The sequence below is a fragment of the Mastomys coucha genome, unplaced genomic scaffold, assembly GCF_008632895.1.
Source record: "Mastomys coucha isolate ucsf_1 unplaced genomic scaffold, UCSF_Mcou_1 pScaffold18, whole genome shotgun sequence".
Classification (NCBI taxonomy): Eukaryota; Metazoa; Chordata; class Mammalia; order Rodentia; family Muridae; genus Mastomys; species Mastomys coucha.
This window is the reverse complement of record NW_022196900.1, coordinates 5996755-6014284: the sequence shown is the minus strand read 5'-3', so window position 1 is coordinate 6014284 and position 17530 is coordinate 5996755. Positions and strand designations below refer to the sequence as shown.

At 49.2% G+C, this 17530-nt stretch overlaps 1 protein-coding gene across 1 annotated transcript in view; it reads left to right on the top strand.

The window, feature by feature from the left end:
• The window catches only part of Fbxo10 (F-box protein 10), a 46941-nt gene extending 29411 nt beyond the window's left edge, over nucleotides 1-17530 (top strand). The window contains exons 4-11 of the mRNA XM_031377281.1: nucleotides 1852-2001; nucleotides 5933-6069; nucleotides 7250-7320; nucleotides 8980-9132; nucleotides 9979-10242; nucleotides 11312-11625; nucleotides 12707-12888; nucleotides 15681-17530. Of these exons, the coding sequence (XP_031233141.1) occupies nucleotides 1852-2001; nucleotides 5933-6069; nucleotides 7250-7320; nucleotides 8980-9132; nucleotides 9979-10242; nucleotides 11312-11625; nucleotides 12707-12888; nucleotides 15681-15855 (1446 nt within the window). The 3' untranslated portion in view covers nucleotides 15856-17530. The remainder of the gene's footprint in view (nucleotides 1-1851; nucleotides 2002-5932; nucleotides 6070-7249; nucleotides 7321-8979; nucleotides 9133-9978; nucleotides 10243-11311; nucleotides 11626-12706; nucleotides 12889-15680) is intronic.

The following is a 17530-nucleotide window of genomic DNA, read 5'->3' as shown; positions in this document are numbered from 1 at the left end:
CTGTAGACCAGGCTGGCCTCGAACTCAGAAATCCGCCTTCCTCTGCCTCCCAAGTGCTGGGACTAAAGCCGTGCACCACCACTGCCTGGCTGACTTCTTTTTTGTTTTTGTTTTTGTTTTTGTTTTTCAAGACAGGGTTTCTCTGTGTAGTCCTGGCTGTCCTGGAGCTCACTCTGTAGACCAGGCTGGCCTTAAACTCAGAAATCCACCTGCCTCTGCCTCCCAAGGACTGGGATTAAAGGCGTGCACCACCACGCCCAGCAAAGAGACTTCTTAACACCAAATTCCTGGCACTCTTGGGGTGTTAGTAGCCTTTACATACCAGTGACTACACCAAGAAAGATTCACAGTTAATAAGAACAGGCTTTTAAAAACAAACAAACAAACTTGTGTGTGTGCGGACATGGGTGTGTGCAGGTATATGTGCAGCTGAAGACTGAGCTCACTCAGGTCCTTTCACGAAGCAAGCACTTCACTGACTAAACCATTTCCCCGTCAATTAACTGTTTTGTTTTGCTTTAAATATTTTTTTATCTTAACTAATGTTTGTTTTCTGCTTTTCTTTTGTTTGAGACAGGATATCAGCACATAGCCCAGGCTGACCTCTGTTCTCCCACCTTCCATCTCTAATCTTAGCACATAGCCCAGGCTAACCTCTGTTCTCTGACCTTCCTTCCCTGTCTCTCCAGTGTGGACTAGAGGCATGTGTCACCATACTCCAGATTTAACTAAATTATATATTTTTTAAAATTAAGAATTGGCCTTGGGCCAAAAGTCATGACCCGTAGCTGTGACTCCTGGCACCTGAGAGGCAGGAAAGACCATGAGTTCCAGATAAGGCTGGGGGTGTATCTCAGTGTTAGAGTACCTGCCTAACAGGTGCAAGGTCCTGAGTTTGAGCCCCAGGACTGCAAGGTCTTGATTTTTATAATGGAAGGAAGCTGGGGAGGAGAACTCTGGAGCACTCAGCACCAGCTGTAGAACCAGCACATGCTTGAGCAGGTGGATTTTGATGCTCAGACAGTGAAACGAACAGATCTGGAATTGCACTGAAAGTTGCTATGGGCTAGGGATTTGCTCGGTAGTATGCATGTATAGTGTGTGGTGCTGTAGCTCCAAATTCCAGGACTGGGGAGGCAGACAGGTGGGTCCCTGGAGCTCAAGGTCATTGCTGGCTACAGAATGAGTCTGAGGTCAGCCTGGGCCACCTCACGCTTTTTAGAAAGCAAGCTCCAGAACATGAAGTCTGAAGACCTCTTGGTCTGTAAGCATCTCTCCATCCCATCGTCTAGGGATCCTAGTAAAGAGGCTTGAGCCCAAGACCAGGCTTCTGAGTTTTAGCAAAGCCCTGGCCTGAAGTAAGTGCCCACAGGGCAGTGTCACACTGGATAAAGGAGATTCTGTCCTCTGAAGCACAGAGTGGGAAGACAGGGTGCACAGAGAGGTGGCCACTTACCAACTGTGAACTGCTGGGACTACATGGGAGGGAAAGATTTGCATGCTCTTCTTGTAGAGTTTGTTATTATTACTACCCAGAGAGACAGAGAGAGAGAGAGAAAGAGAGAGAGAGAGAGAGAGAGAGAGAGAGAGAGAGAGAGAGAGAGAATGCGTGTCTGTCTGTCTGTCTGTCTGTATCTCTGTGTATACATGCACCACACCATGGGTGTGGAAGTGAGAGGACAGTCTTGGGGATTTAGTTCTCTCCTTCCACTATGTGGGCCCTGGGAATTGAACTTATGTTGTCAAGCTTGTCAGCAAGTGTTTTTGTCCTCTAAACCATCTCCCCTGGTAGTTTTTGACCATCCTTTGACAAAAAAAATAATTTTTTTTTTCTCCCTCTCTTCTGTTTAGATCGTCATGCTCAGGAATGATATCTACCGCTGCCGGGCATCAGGCATCTTTCTTCGATTGGAGGGTGGAGGCTTGATTGCTGGCAACAACATTTACCACAATGCAGAGGCTGGTGTGGACATTCGGAAGAAATCTAATCCACTCATCCTGGTACTTTTCTCTGTCCTTTTTGCTGTTCAGCTTGGCTCTTCCTATTTGGAAACCATATCTGGGGATGTTTAAGTACTTCAAGTTAGTTCTTGCCAGTTTTATGTACCCTCAAGACTCTCTTCCTAGGTGATTAATAATAACGGACAAGTCATATCATGAAATGTTCACACCAACAGAAAAAAGTGGGACCTCAACAAGAAAATTTCCGAGGGCCTCCTCAGAACACATATATGGCTTTGAAAGTGATTCTAGTAAAGAGGTGTTGTCTTCCCTACATGACAGGTGAATCTAAAAACAAAAATCTCATCAGTTGATTGCTTTGAGAAAAGGACAGGAATACAGGTGGTTTTGTAGACACGAGAGCATTTGGAGTTTGGTTTTGTTTTATTCTTGTTGGAAGATACAATTTTCTTGCAATTCAAGCTGGCCTCAAACTTACTACATGCCTGAAACTGGCCTTGAAGTCTTAATCCTCTTGTCTCTACCTTCTAAGCCCTGGGAATTACAAACCTGGCTTGCAGTTTATGTTTTATCAGCATGAAAATGACATACAGTGCTTGAATATGGGACTGGGAGGAATGCATCAGTTGCTAACATACTTGCTTGGGACTGGGAGGAATGGATCAATTGCTAACATACGTGCTTGGGGCTGGGAGGAATGGATCAGTTGCTAACATACATGCTTGGGGCTGGGAGGAATGGATCAGTTGGTAACATACGTGCTTGCCATGCAGACATGAAGTCCTCTAAGTTCAGGCTCCCAACATGAAAAAATAGGCATGGGGGCCCGGAGAGATGGCTCAGGAATTAAGAGCACTTACCACTCTTCCAGAAGATGGGGGTTCAGTTCCTAGCAGCTCACTGGGCAACTTACAATATCTGTAATTCTAGTTTCAAGGAATTGGATATACCTGTATGCATATGGCATGCACACATGGTGGCACACACCTATAGTCCTAGTGCAGGAACTAGAAACAGGAAGATCCCTGGGTTTACTGGACAGCAGGTCTAGCACAGTTGGTGAGTTCCAGGTTACATAAGAGGCCAGGCCTCAAGAGATAAGGGACAGAGTAATTGAAGAAGACACTCAACGTCTGCCTCGGCTTTCATGCACATACACTTATTTACATATGTGCACACACACAAATACATGTATACTACATACACAAAGCCCTTGTACATGTGACTAGTATATGAGATACTGACTCCCTCTATTTGGCTTTACCTAAGATTTCCAGAAACTGGGGAATTGTGAGTTTAGAAAAGTGGCCATCCTTAAGTGTAATGAGCGTTTATGTACCAGTGCTTCCAAAGCTCTCTGTAGATTATACTTAGTCATCCTGGGAAGCACAATGATTTTCCAAGTGAAGATGTGGGGTGCAAAGGGGTAAAGGACTGCTGGGTACCAGCAAGGGCTGGGGTTGAAGTTCAGGCAGTGTGGCTCAGGCTTGATGTTTTTAGCTCATTGTTTCCAAACTGGCTGTGAACATCTAAAGAAGAGAGTTCTTAACTCTGTTTAAAAAGACACACCCATGGGGGCTGGAGAGATGGCTCAGTGGGTAAGAGCACTGACTGCTCTTCCAAAGGTCCTGAGTTCAAAATCCAGCAACCACATGGTGGCTCACAACCACCCGTAATGAGATCTGACGCCCTCTTCTGGTGTGTCTGAAGACAGCTACAGTGTAATTATTTACAATAATAAATAAATCTTAAAAAAAAAAAAAAAAAGACACACCCAGCCAGTGACTCCTGCTCATCCCTCCCCTCGCTGGGCCTCTGCTGCGCAGCTGTTGGGTGATATACTGCCTTGCTAGGAAGTTCCTGACACTGTTGCCAGAGAGATGTGAGGAGTGCGGAGTGCTGGCAGTGGGTAGACCACTTCTGCAGGCAGAGCAGAGAAAGGATGGGCCCATCTCAGTCCTGGTGTAGTGAAATGTGTCACGGATACCTATGTCTCTAAGCTTTTCAGCCTTTTCAGGGGTGTCTTGTGCATCTCATGAGCTAGCCAGCCCTTTCAGAGATCTCAAAAGAGAGTAAGACTTAGGGGAACTTGTATCACTGTAACCTGCTGTGCTGGTTACCTCTCAGTGTACAAAGGCAAAACAAGTGCAGCCAGGGCACACAGGTAGAGAAGGACTCTGGCAGGCCTGGAGTGAGCTGAGGGATTTATTCAGGGGACTGGGTACATATATGTTCATGGAGAAAGCACTTTAGGGATGGGCATGCTCTTGGGCATGCTCATTTTGGTTTAAGGTCATAATTTAAGAAAAAAGATGGTGAGCACACTTGGACATGCTTAGTTCAAGGTCATGGACCACATGTTCAGAAGGTCAAATGATGGACAGGAGCACCCGGGCATGCTTTAGTTTGTCATAGTTGCAGTTGGAGAGAAAGGGTAGAGTACTTTGAAGGTCCATTAATTAACTTAGGAATTTCCCTGCCTCAATTAATGGCTAATAACAAGATAGGTATTAAGTCTCTGCGACATCATTGTTTTGTTGGTTTCTTTGGTTGGTTTGGGTTTGAGCTCTGTTGTTGTTGTTTTTTGTTTTTTGTTTTTTTAAAGATTTATTTATTTATTTTATGTGTATGAGTACACTGTAGCTGTACAGATGGCCATGAGCCATCATGTGGCTTCTGGGAATTGAACTCAGGATCTCTGCTTACTCCAGCCCCGCTCGCTCTGGCCCGCTCGCTCTGGCCCTGCTCACTCCATCATAATACACTGTAGCTCTCTTCAGACACACCAGAAAAGGGCGTCAGATCTCATCACGGATGGTTGTGAGCCACCATGTGGTTGCTGGGATACGAACTCAGGACCTTTGGAAGAGCAGTCAGTGCTCTTACCCACTGAGCCATCTCGCCAGCCCCGTTTTTGTTTTTGTTTTTGTTTTTTGTTTTTGTGTTTGTTTGTTTTAAATAGGGGTTTGTTATATAGCTCAAGCTATCCTTGAACTTGGGATCCTCTGCCTTAGTGCTGTGATTACTGCTCTGCCTAAACTGGGCAACCTGGAATTGTTCGGAAGAGCTTGTAATCTCAGCACTGGGGAGGCAGAATCAGGCAGATCCCTGGGGCTCACTGGCCAGCCGGCCTCTCCTACTTATAAAGTCCAGTGAGAGACCCTGTCTCATAAAACAAGGGTGGGAGCACCTGAATGCTCCCGACAAGTGACACCTGCGGTTGTCCTCTAGCCTCTGCACTCAATGCACCCACACACAACAGAGTGAGAAAATTTTACCAAAATTTTTGTGATCTCAAACTGTTAAGTCTCTAACTACCATAGGAAACAGAAACACTAGGTCTCAGATCGGCTCCGTCATAGACATTCTGTACAGGCTCGTGCCTGTTCTCCATTTGCACAGAGGTGACAGAAGTGAGTCTCCTAAGCATCCTGCTCTGATAAACCACCTTTGGTCTTTCCCAGTGAGGCAGGTAGCCCCCCAGTACCTGCAGCCTTCCACAGGCTTCCCTTGAAAGAGGACCAGAAGCCAGATGGTTCTTACACTTCTGTGGGGGCAGCTTCCATGGGCCTGCCTTTGGTCCACATTATCTTGTACTGAATTGATGCCTCTCCCTGAGGGGTGGGCACATAGGGACAGGTTGGTGTGTCCTGGTCAGATCATTTTCTGCTGGGAGGTGAGGGCTCTAGAGAGACTCTGATACTTTCCATAGTTTACTGCTTTGGAAAAAAAAGACACAAACCCCCTCAACATCAAAGGCCCCATAGCCATGTCCCAAGGCTGCAGGAAGGACTCATTCATCCTCGTATCCTGCCTACTGTTTGCACGCACACACCTATGCAAGGAAGGCAGCTGCATAGCTCAGTCCCTCTGCTGTGTGCTAGGGAATGTCTGGTGGTGTATAACGTGGCTGTGTCCATCTTGGTACAGCTCTGAGGACCTGTGTCCCACCTCTCCCTTTTACTTGCAGTGTAACCAGATCCACCACGGTCTTCGATCTGGCATAGTTGTCCTTGGCAATGGGAAAGGCATCATCAGGAACAACCAAATCTTTTCCAATAAGGAGGCTGGCATTTATATCCTGTACCACGGAAATCCAATTGTGAGGTAGGCACTGCCCCGTCCAGACTATCTAGCACTTCCACAGTCCCTTACTCCCCTTCTCTGTGTCTCTTTCTTCCATTTGAAATTCTTTGCTTGCTACAGCTGTGTTGCTCCTAGCAAAATAAAGAGTCTTCACCTGTGATCCCACCCCCGGAACACAGCAGCCCGGGCTCCTGTCTTCTTTTCCAGTTAGCTGTGTGCAGGCATCCCATTTGGCAGACATTACTGTGCACTTCTTACAGAGACAACAAAGGCAAACAAGTGCCTGCTGCTCCTCAGGAGCTTACTCTAGTCTAGAATGAGTGAAGGCACTTGCTACCAAGCCTGACAAACTGAATTTGTTCCCAGGACTCACAGGGTAGGAGAACCAACTGGTGCAGGTTGTCCTCTGACCTTTAAAAGTGTGTTGTGCGTGTGTCTAGACACACAATGAATGAATGTATAAAATAAGCGATGCCAGCCTCTGTGAATGCATGCTATGATCTTTGGTCTTTGATGGGAAGGGAGGGGCATTACTGGGCAGATCTGCAGCCGTATGGAGCAGACTGTGATAGGCACCAACCGTGCTGTCAGGAGGAAAGAGCCATTCTGATGAAGAGCATGTAGAGAAGGCCTTTCACTGGAAGTGCCATTCGGGTTGACTTTGAGGGCCAGGGGAGCTCCTGGAAGAAGATTTGCCCAGTATGCACCAGGCCCTAGAAGGGTCAGTCTACCACACTAAAGAGGAGGAGGGAGGAAGAGGAAATAGCTGAGCCTTTAAATATGAGTAGGATGTGGAAGTCAGGAGAGTAGCAGCCATTCCTAGCAACAAGAACAGCAATAGGAGAGGTGCCAGGCCTGCAAAGAGAGCCGGGGTCCCAATGCTCTAAAACTGAGACTGTCTCAGGAAACCATTGCCCTGTGGGCACTGTAGCATGACTGTCTATACCCACAGGCATACCTGCCGTTTCTGCCATGCATTGTAAGAGTGGAAAGAAATGACAGAAAACCTTGGGCTGATGGAGACAGGCCTGTGTCAGCCAAGCCAAGGAAGGAGCTGTGCATACAAACACACACACACACACACACACACACACACACACACACACACACACACCATTTTTAAATGTTTTAAAGGAAGACACCTGAACCATGACATAGGTGCCTTGGTCTCATGTCTTTCCTGTCTCCTCTTCTGTCTTAGCGGAAACCACATCTTCAAGGGGCGCGCAGCTGGCATAGCAGTGAACGAGAATGGCAAAGGCCTCATCACAGGTATATGATAGGGACTGCTGGAGCCACAGCCAGCCAAAGCAGGTGGCAGCCAGGACACCATCCCCTGGCATCAGACCCTTATGCCACTCCTTACTCACACTAGACCTGCTTCTGTGATTAGCAGGTGGGCATTCAGGGTGCTGGTTCTATGGGTAGGCCATACTTTTCATAGGAGGGCTCCAGTATAGCATGGTGGAGGGGAACCATCTCTGCCAGCCTCTGGCTGGCCAGATCACACTTCCAACTGCACCAGTTAAATAAGTGTCTCCATACTTTTTTATATATAAATTTATTTATTTATTTATTTTATGTATATGAGTACACTGTAGCTGTACAGATGGTTGTGAGCCACCATGTGGTTGCTGAGATTTGAACTAAGGACCTTTGGAAGAGCAGTCAGTGCTCTTAACCACTGAGCCATCTCTCCAGCACCCATGTCTCCATACTTTTGTGTGGGTTTCTGCCGGCTCTGTGAATCTGTCTGCCCAATTTTTACGTATCTTTTATCCTTAGGCCACTTCCTGAGGGAAGCCTGCCCTAACTCCCCCTGAACACAGATAATGCCCACAGTGCACAGGACAACTCCTCTCCTGAACATTGTATGGAGTTTCTTTTGTCTGTCTCCTCTGGTACCTCCTCAGGCAAGGTTTACATCTGCCAGCACATCACTGGAGCCTGGGATCTTGAGTGCATATAACTGTCACTTACCAAGTATTCATAGCTCAGCCATAGACCACTTACTTGCTTAGCATGTGTGTGGCCCTGGGTTAAATCCTAATGTTGAGAAGAAGAAGAAAAAAAAACCAAAACGCTTATTGAGCACCAACTGTGCAGCCCTTGTCTCAGGAACTGGTCACTTAGTGATAAAGGAAACAGTTACCAGCTCTGCTTTCAGGAACTGACAGCGTAGGAGAGAAAACATGTAAATAAATAAAAGCATATGTAGACAAAAGCTGCCGAGCTGAGAGGAATACAGCCATTTGCATAAGGTGAGCTCTTGAGATCCTATGATCCTGATAGACTTCTCCTCAGGGATGACACGTAATCCAGACCCTGAGAGGTGGAAGGAGCCCATGAGTCCGCTCTGTGCAGGGAGACCCGTGAGAACAGACCTGAGCAGGACTGCTTCTAGGGTGGACTGTGCAGGCAAGGGGGAGTGTATGAGATAGGGCTGCAGAGGCAGCATGGGCCCATCACACAGGGCCTTGTAAGTTCCGCAGCCCCTGGAACCAAGTCTGCCTTGCCACTCACAGGGCTGAGGCAGAAGTGCCTAGGACCACCCTTCTGATGTGAGACTCTTACACCAGGTCCTAGGGTAGCTCCCGGGCATGGGGCAGGGCAGTGAGGTCAGGATGCAAGGCTGAGGCTGAGGGCAAGCATATGGGAGGGAGCTCTTCCTCGTTAGTCTCAAGGCTGTTGGATAAAGGGGTGTGGAGACACAGGAGTGTACCAGACAGACACAGACTTTGTCCTTGGAAAAACAGATGTGTCCCCTGACAAAGCCAGTGGGTGAGCTTCAGGGTGCTGGGTGCTGGCAACATGGGTGCGGGTGTCCTGGTCTGAACAAGGGCTGGGAGTGCTTTCTCTTGGCTGTTCTAGTCATCGTGGCCTGCACTGGAGGTGGCTCTTGGATACTGACCTTTCCACATCTCCCCATAGAAAACGTCATCCGCGAGAATCAATGGGGAGGTGTAGACATCCGCCGTGGCGGCGTCCCGATCCTCAGGAGCAACCTCATCTGCTTTGGCTACTCAGACGGCGTGGTCGTGGGTGATGAAGGCAAAGGACTGATAGAGGGAAATACCATCTATGGTGAGGAGCACGTTCCTGGGGTAGTGATCTGCGGCCCAGCCTACCTGCGAGGCAGAAAGCCCAGGTTTCAGCTCTGACTAGTGGGTTCTGACAAGGTGCTCATCTCCTCTAGGCCTCAGAGATCTCGTCTGTAGAACAGACATGGTCTCGGGCCTCTTAGCTTACAGGGGCTTCTCTTCACCTCCTGACCCACTTTGAGCCCAGAGGTCAGCAAGCAGTGCTCTAGCTCCATGGAAGAGAGTAAAAGGCAGGGTGTTGTCTGCTGCAGGTGGCCCCACCACATGGCCATCTTAACTCCTCCCGTCCCTTCTCTTGCCATACAAACAGTGGAAAACTTAACGGAAAAACATGATAATTACAGAAAATACTGTGCTTGCCATATGATTTTAAACAAAGCCTTCCCCTTTCTGGACTGTAGCTAATGATATCTGGAGCTTGCATTACTCAAGCCCACCTCTGCGCATTGTCACACTTAACCTTCAAGACTGCCTTGTGAAGTAGTTCCTTACCCGCCTTCGTGCTGAGGATGCTGAGGGCACTGAAGCACTCACTCAGAGTCACAGCTAGGACATGGTAGGGTTGGGGGTCACACTGAGCCTGGTCCCTCGCAGAGAGGCACTGGGATCCTCTTTGCACTGCTCAGTGAGGCTCTGCAGGCCTCAGAGCACTTCACACCCTGAGAAAGATCTAGCTTATGAGGTGTACTGGTCATTGTGTGCGAAGGAGAAGCCCATAGCCAGAGCTGCGAGTTGACTTGTCTCAATAGTTTTTACATTTGGGGGTAACACTGGGTGCTGCTTCATCTATTCGTGGGTGTCAGTGACAGCCTCCTTTTCACTGTCCCAGCTAACAAAGGATGTGGCGTGTGGATGATGTCCTCTAGCCTGCCCCATGTCACCAGCAACCATGTGAGCTACAATGGCCTGTATGGAGTGGCAGTGTTCAGCCAAAAAGATGGCGAGTTCCCTGGAGGCCATGGGGCCCAAGAGAACTTCAGTGAGGATGGGGATGCCATCCTCTGGGAGGCAGAGCTGGAGAAGGAGGATGACCCACTGCGCCGGCCCATCACCGTAGCGCTTGTGGAGTCCAACAGTATAAATCACAATGGAGGTGAGTGTGCCCGCCCTCGCTGGCACCCTTCATGGCTCCCACTATCCCAGCTTTCTGTCCTAGCCTGTCCTTCCAGCCTCATTGGATGCTTTGCCCACTTACTGAATAACTAAGTCCAAAATGTTTCCCATTTCATCTTACCTCTGCCCCACTGACTTCACTAATGTTTCTTTTGCCTGAAATTCACTTCCTCCCTATATATGGCACACCAAGGAGAACTTTCTAAGTTACTACAAACACAGCCCTCATCCTTTCCTCCTTGGACGTGTGCCCTGAGTCAGACCCAGGGACATGGCGTTGTTAAATGTCTTAGTTGGCTTTCATTTCTGAATAGTTTTTAGATTTATTTTATATGTATGAGTGTCTTACCTGCATGTATATCTGTGTGCCACATTCATGCCTGATGCCCATGGATGTCAGAAGAGGGCATTGGCTGCCCCTGGAACTGCAGTCACAGATGATTGTCAGCTGACATGTGATCATGTCAGCCCTAACCACTAAGCCGTCTGTCACTCCAACCCCATCCAATGACATGTTTTATGGGATATGACTCTCAAGTTCTGTTGGAGTAAAAGAATAGATTCATCGGCCCTGGAATCCTCTGGAGTGATGTTGAGCAGTGAGAGCAGTAACAGCATCCCCAGGGGAATGAGTTCTGCCAGCACACTCCAGTGGAGGACTTCTTTATGAGGCCCTGCTGCCTGGTAGCACAGGCTAAGGCATGAGATGTGGCTCGCCCAAGCTAGGGAACATAGCATGGGCGCTACCTAGAGGCTGGCTCTGCTCTTGAAGCAGCCTGGGGCCTTCTTCCACACTGCCTGCTCCCAGCGCTCTTTCAGTCTGTTTACTTTACTGCAGCTCTCCTGCCACTGAATAGGATGAGGCCTTGGGAGACCTAGAGTGGGAGCTTGGGCCAGAGGACTAAGCCTTCCAGATGTGTTCCTAGCCATATCAGCATGGACTTGAGACCTCTTCCCTACCACCCTCAAGTGCACACTTGTGGTGAGGCTGTTTCTCCTGACTGGCATTGTCAGGATTGACCTGTGTCCCTCCCATTCCCACCCTGTAGCTTCAGGAATCTTTGTCCAGAGCAGCGAGGCACTTCAGGTCATTGCCAATGTGATCCATGCCAATGGGGACAGAGGCATCACCATTGTTCAGAGCAGCCAGCTCACACGGGTGGCTAACAACAGCATCTCCTGCAATCGCCAGAGTGGGGTCAAGGTGGAATTTCAATGCAAGGTGGAGCTCCGGGGCAATGGTATCTATGACAACAGAGGCCATGGCATCATTACCAAGGGTGATGGTACTGCTGTTGTGGAAAATGACATCATCGGCAACCGTGGCAGTGGACTGCAGTTGCTGCCCAGGTCTGACACTAAGGTAAGTTTATAAAGTGTATGATGTCGGTGGGCCTCAGGTCTAGCTTGCACACTCTGCTGAGAAGCGGCCGTCAGCACCCAGAACTATAAGGAGAATCAGAACTCTACATGGCATGGCAGCACCCAGAACTATAAGGAGAATCAGAACTCTACATGACATGGCTATGCTTCACGGAGGGGGAATATATAAACTGGGCCCCAAAAGATGAACAAGAGTTCCTCAGCAGGAGGCCAAGAGTGAGTATCACATAAGTTCACGGTGCTGGGAACCTTTGAGTACCTTCTTGGTCCCCAGCTTGGTCCTGGCTATCTCAGCTCTTTCCCTGGCAGAATAAGCTTGCACTGGGCCATTATACAGTAGGTACTTGATGGGAGAGAGCACCAGGGCCCTAGCACCCATCATGTCTGTAAGGGAGCTCATACAGCTTACTCCCTGAGTCCCCCCTACTATTTGAGGGCTCCCTTTTGGACCTTTGGGGCACAGTCACCACCCCACTACCCTGCCCGGCCTCCTGAGTGCATCTCAGTGCTTCTCATTTCCTTACCTGTCCTGGCCATGACCGTGAACTCTGAGCACCTCTTAGGTAAAGCGGTACATGCTAAAAGGCTAACGGGCTTCACTAGCACCAGATAGACACAGCCACTGCCCTGTGGACTACCCCAGAGGTTCTCAGCTCCAAGCTTCACATATCAGCCATGTAGACAAGGAGTAAAGACCTGGACTCTTCCAAGTCCTTAGGAACAGGAGCACACTGTTGCACACTGTGGACTCAGCTGGGCTGCAGAGAGCCATGGCTCTGGCACAGCATCCCTTTCTGGGAGACGTTTACATACTGTTCCTTCTTCCAGGAAGAACTGTCCCTGCTCGGCACCTGCCGACCTCCTGAAGCCTGCCCATAAGCTCTAGGACACCTGTGGGTTCCCCAGGGTGCCCTCTGTGCCCCACCCAGAGCTCCTCTTGCTCTGTGATGACCTCTCCAACATACTTAAGACTTTATGGTCTTATAACAGTCACTCGCTTGCCTGACTTGCACCAGCCTGTGGGTCTCTGAGATATGACAAGCTCTGGTTGCTTCTCCTAGGTACTAAAGAACCGGATCCACTCCTTCCGGGCCTATGGCATTGCAGTGCGGGGCCGTGTTAAGGCCCTGGTACAGGAGAACATCATCTTCCAGGGCAAGACCAACAAGACCATCTTCCAGCAGATCACAAACAACCGAGAGTGCATCATGCAAAACAACAAGTTCCTTGTCTTCAAGAAGAAGTAAGTGGGCTACGGAGATGTCCTCTGGGTAAAGAGCTAGCTGTGTGAGCACAGTGACCTGAGTCTAGATCCTAGCACCCACATAGGTGCTGTTTATATTGTCCATTGAGTCTAGTCTTTCATCTGGCCAAGCACAGTTGTAGTTGGCCTGGTGCATTGCTTGTGAGTGGTTCGCTCTTTTTGTTCGGTCTTTTAGGTTAGCATATAAAGCAGTGTGTTTACTGTGGCATTTTCATATACGTATGATTAGTACAGTGTTCTTCCCACTGCCCATTCTTATTCTTCATTTTTATTCTTTAGCACTGCTCTTGCTGGCCTTCCTCTGTCTCCCAAAGTGGTCCCCTTTCTTTCTTCTTTTCCTGGATAATTTATTTAGTCATTTAAGTCGTCTAGATAAGGACTATAGAGGCATGTGATTGATGCCTTTCACCCCAGCACTTGGAGGCTAATTCAGGAGGATCACCAAGTTTGAGGTCAGCCTGAGTTAGAATTGAAAAAAAAAGTGTGAAGATACATTTTGATACTGTGACTAATGCTGTCTAGTTCTCAAGTCCTGAAGTATATCCAAAGCCAGCCCCTGCCTTACTTATACAAGTATCTAGCCATAAGCAGTACACAGCTATCATCTAACACCTCTAAAGATAATAGCTGGAGGTGGAGCTCAGTGGCCCTGAGTCCATTGCTGCCCTATCTCCAAAGTGTAAGGGAACTTTACAAGCATCCTCTAGCATGGCATCATAGCTCTCATAATTCTCTAACACAGTCTTAACTTGTCCTTTCCATCTAAAGGAGCTAAACTATTTTAATTAGGACTTTGTACATCACTCAACAAAACACACTGTTGTCAGAAACCTGAAGTCCTTGTGGAGCAGTTTTCTCCTGGAGATCTGAAAACTACACATGCACACTGCGTGGACTAGTGCTTCCTCCAGGGGTGTGGAGAGCACTGTCCTTGGAGTCATCTTGGGCTGGCATGCGTGGCATGCAGGCCCAGGCAGAGGACACCGAGGAAAGGCCCCTGCTTCAGTTCACCTGTGTTCTCTTCCTCCTCCCCTCTTCACACGGATTCTTTTCTTGTTGATGTACAAAGTGCCTAACAAAAGCAACTCAGGGAAGGAAAAGTTTAGTTCACCTCACAGTTTGAGCACGTGGCACACCACAGTGGGGAGGCATGGCAGTGAGGTCGGCTCTAGCTGTGTCAGCAGGAGTGGGAGACGCCTGGTCACATCGTGTCTGCCGTCAGGAAGCAAATGGGCAGATGCTGGTGCTGAGCTTGCTTCTTCTGTGCTCCATCCAGAACCTCAGCCCTTAGGATGGTGCTGCCCAGTCAGGCTGGCTTCCATACTCCTCAGACTTCTCTGGGAACACCCTCGCCGATACACTCATAGATAGGTCTGCTTCATAGGTATGACGGCTATTCTTGGCTGTTAACTTGACTATATCTTGAATTAACTAAAACCCGAATGGCCAGGTGCACCTGCGAGGGATCTTTCCTTAGTTAAAGCCTTTGAGGTGGGAAGATACACTATGAATCTGTCCCTCTGCTGGCCACTTACAGAAGGACACGGAAGAAGGAAGCATGTGCTCCGTCTGCTTGCTCTTGCTCTTCCTGGCGAGTCCACTCCTTTACTGGCATTAGAGCCTCCCTACTCCTTGGTGATCTGGCATATACTGAAGACCAGCTGAGACATCCAGCCTCATGGACTGACCAACTACTGATTTTTAGAATTTCTGTTAGTAAACAGCCATTACTGGACTAGCTGGACCATAGCCTGTAAGCCAGTTTAATAAATCCAGAGAAAATGAATATATATATCCCATTCTATTAAGTTCTGTTCTTCTAGAGAACCCGAAGTCATTCTAATCTAGTCAAGCAGACAGTGAAGGACTACCATAGGCTGCTTTCTGCTTTCATGACACCATCCTCCATACACACCGGTGCACTTTTAATCCACATCTAGATTCTGCATGGGATGTGGGATTTGCCGAGTCTATACTTCATCACGTTCTTGAACTCAGTGATTCTCTCCAGTTCACGTGTCAGGGTTGGCTCATCTGTTGACGGTTTTCTTCCCTGGCTATTGTTTGCCGCCGGGAGCACGGGTGTGCGAATGTCCCTGTGGGGTGTCCTGCTGTGGCAGTTCTGGTTTTAGTTGTTTTATTTTGTGTATATGCATGAGTGCCTGGATGTATGCCTGTACATCCTGGATGCGCCTGGTGCCTGTAGAAGTCAGAAGAGATAGTTGGATTCCCTGGAAGTCGGTTACTCTTTAGTTACTCTTTCTATGTGTTGTTTTTGTTTGTTTTATTCAGACAGGGTTTTTCTTTGTAGCCCTGCCTATCCTGGAACTTGGTAGCCCAGGCTAGGCAGAGCACTGGATTAAAAGCATGCACCACCACACCCTGCTGCATTCATCCCTTTCCCTTGCCACAGCCATCGCGCACAGATGTAGCAGGTGGTTTGCCGCTCTTCACCTCACGTGCTTTTAGGTAGTTTCTAGTTCGGGATGGTGATAGATGAGGCTTCCACACCACCCACACTCACAAAGCTGCTGTGGCGGTGTTGGGATGAAAACCACTGATTCCTATCCGAATCCAGGAAGAAGAGGAAGTTGAGGGCCAAAGAGGAAATGTGACTGTTCCTCAGCCTCATCAGCAGTCACTGATTTAGGAGATAAACCCACACCTAGATTTGAACTCTGAGCTCCAGAGAACTGGAACCAAAGGTGAGACCCAGCCACTCACCAAGTACTCTGTCTCCAGGCTCACTGGCTTTCCTTCTGCATCCACAGGTCTGACACCTGGCGCCTGGTGAACCCACCAGCGCGGCCCCACCTTGAAAACTCTCTCAGGGGCTCCTCTGCAGCCCACAGTGGGCACAAGGTGTCAGCCATGGCGACCAGGATCACAGCCCGTGTGGAAGGTGGTTACCACAGCAATCGCAGCATCTTCTGTACCATCCTGTAAGCACGAAGGCCTGCCTCAGGCCCAAGCCCTGGCGGGTGCTCAGAAGAGCTACAGGCTGACTCTTGAGGTGGAAGTTATGCCTGGAAGACTCCTAGACCCATCCCCATGTTACACACCTGAAAGTGGGCCCTAGACCGCCTGGGAACTAAGAACCAGGTTCCTCTAGAACCCCTTAGTTCCACAGCCTCTGGCAGGAAGGACCTTGGGAACATTTCCCCAGGAGAAAGGGAACAGTAATTGGAGTGTTCCAGTCACTCCGGCACTTAGAGGTTGTGAAGAGCCCCGGAAGCTCAGACAGTACATGTGGTTTTTAGGTCAGTTGTTCCAAGCTACAGAGAACCTCACTTTACCGAACTCAGACTCTTCTCAGGGAAGAGAATTCTTACTTCAGAGCAAGGGAAGTAACTGTGGTGAGGTGGAGACAGCTGTCCCTTTCCTGGACCTGGGCCCTCTTGGTCCCCCTTGGGCCTGGACCAGCCTCCCAGCTGCCTCTGGGAGCTGCAGAGTTTTTATTAAGACAGACTAGCACATGGCCCTGTGAGCAAGGAAGGGGCTTGGAACAAGGAGTTCTTCCTGAAAAGCTGCCCCAGGAATGACAAGGAAACATGCTATAAATAAGAGGGGCAGGAGGCTGCCTTCAGGTGTGAGGCAGGTGCTGGCCTGGGCCCTGTGGGGATGAACAAAGTTCCACTGTCCCCAAGGGGTACTCCAAGCTCAGCACCCGTCACAGGATTCTGACTGAGTGAACACATACATTCCAGTTGCCCCTGCAGAGTCCAGCCTGTCTAGACGGAGGCACCCCTCCCCTCGCCCCTCTGACCTGACGTGTCCATGTCCTCATGGATGATCAGCTGCCTTGACCAGCCCTACCATATCCCCCACTCTGTGCCTTGGCTTGAGCTTGTTCTTCTCCCTGGCATGCCTTTCCCAGACAACTCCATCTGTGCAGATCTCACCCTTTACTCGAGGGTTAGCTCAGACACTGCCGGCTCCACTGCCTCTCCCCTTGCTCCAGGTGATCGTGTTGCCTACCACCCTCAGCCTTGCCTGCCCTCCTGCTCCCTCAGGACACTGAGCACTTTCTGCCTTGCTTTGGAACTCTGGGTCCATACCCTGTCCTGCCCATTTACCTGTGAACTCTCTAAAGGTTAGAGCCACCTGTGTCCTTTTGTCCCAGCCCAGAGCCAGAGTTGAGTTAGTGGCTGAAGTGATGAGAGGGCCCACAGCTCCCCAAGGGCTTCACAAGACTGTACAAGCTTTGAGACTGTGACAAGCTTTGAGAGCCAGGTGGGCTTGGACCCCGCTGAGGAAGGGGTCTGCATGCAGGGCCAGCTCTGCCTGGATGATCCCTTTCCCACTTGGCCTTTACTGCAGGGCCCTCACCAGCCTTTGGGGTCACTGTCCCACACTGAGCCGTATCTGGTTCTGTGGAGCCCTAGGTGCTGCTCTGTTCGGTGGGTGTGAGGGGGAGCTCTGACTTCTCCCTAAGCACTCTGGGAGAAAGAACACTGGCCTTTCCCATGTGTAGCACTGTCCACTGCACTTGTTTGGTGGCCCCAATGTGAGTCGCTGTATAAAAATGCTGCCTTTGTTATTTTGTAAGAAATGACTTTTCTGTGAACCAAGTACTTGCAAAAATCTCAGTAACCAAAATAAAGTTCTATATTTTAAAGGA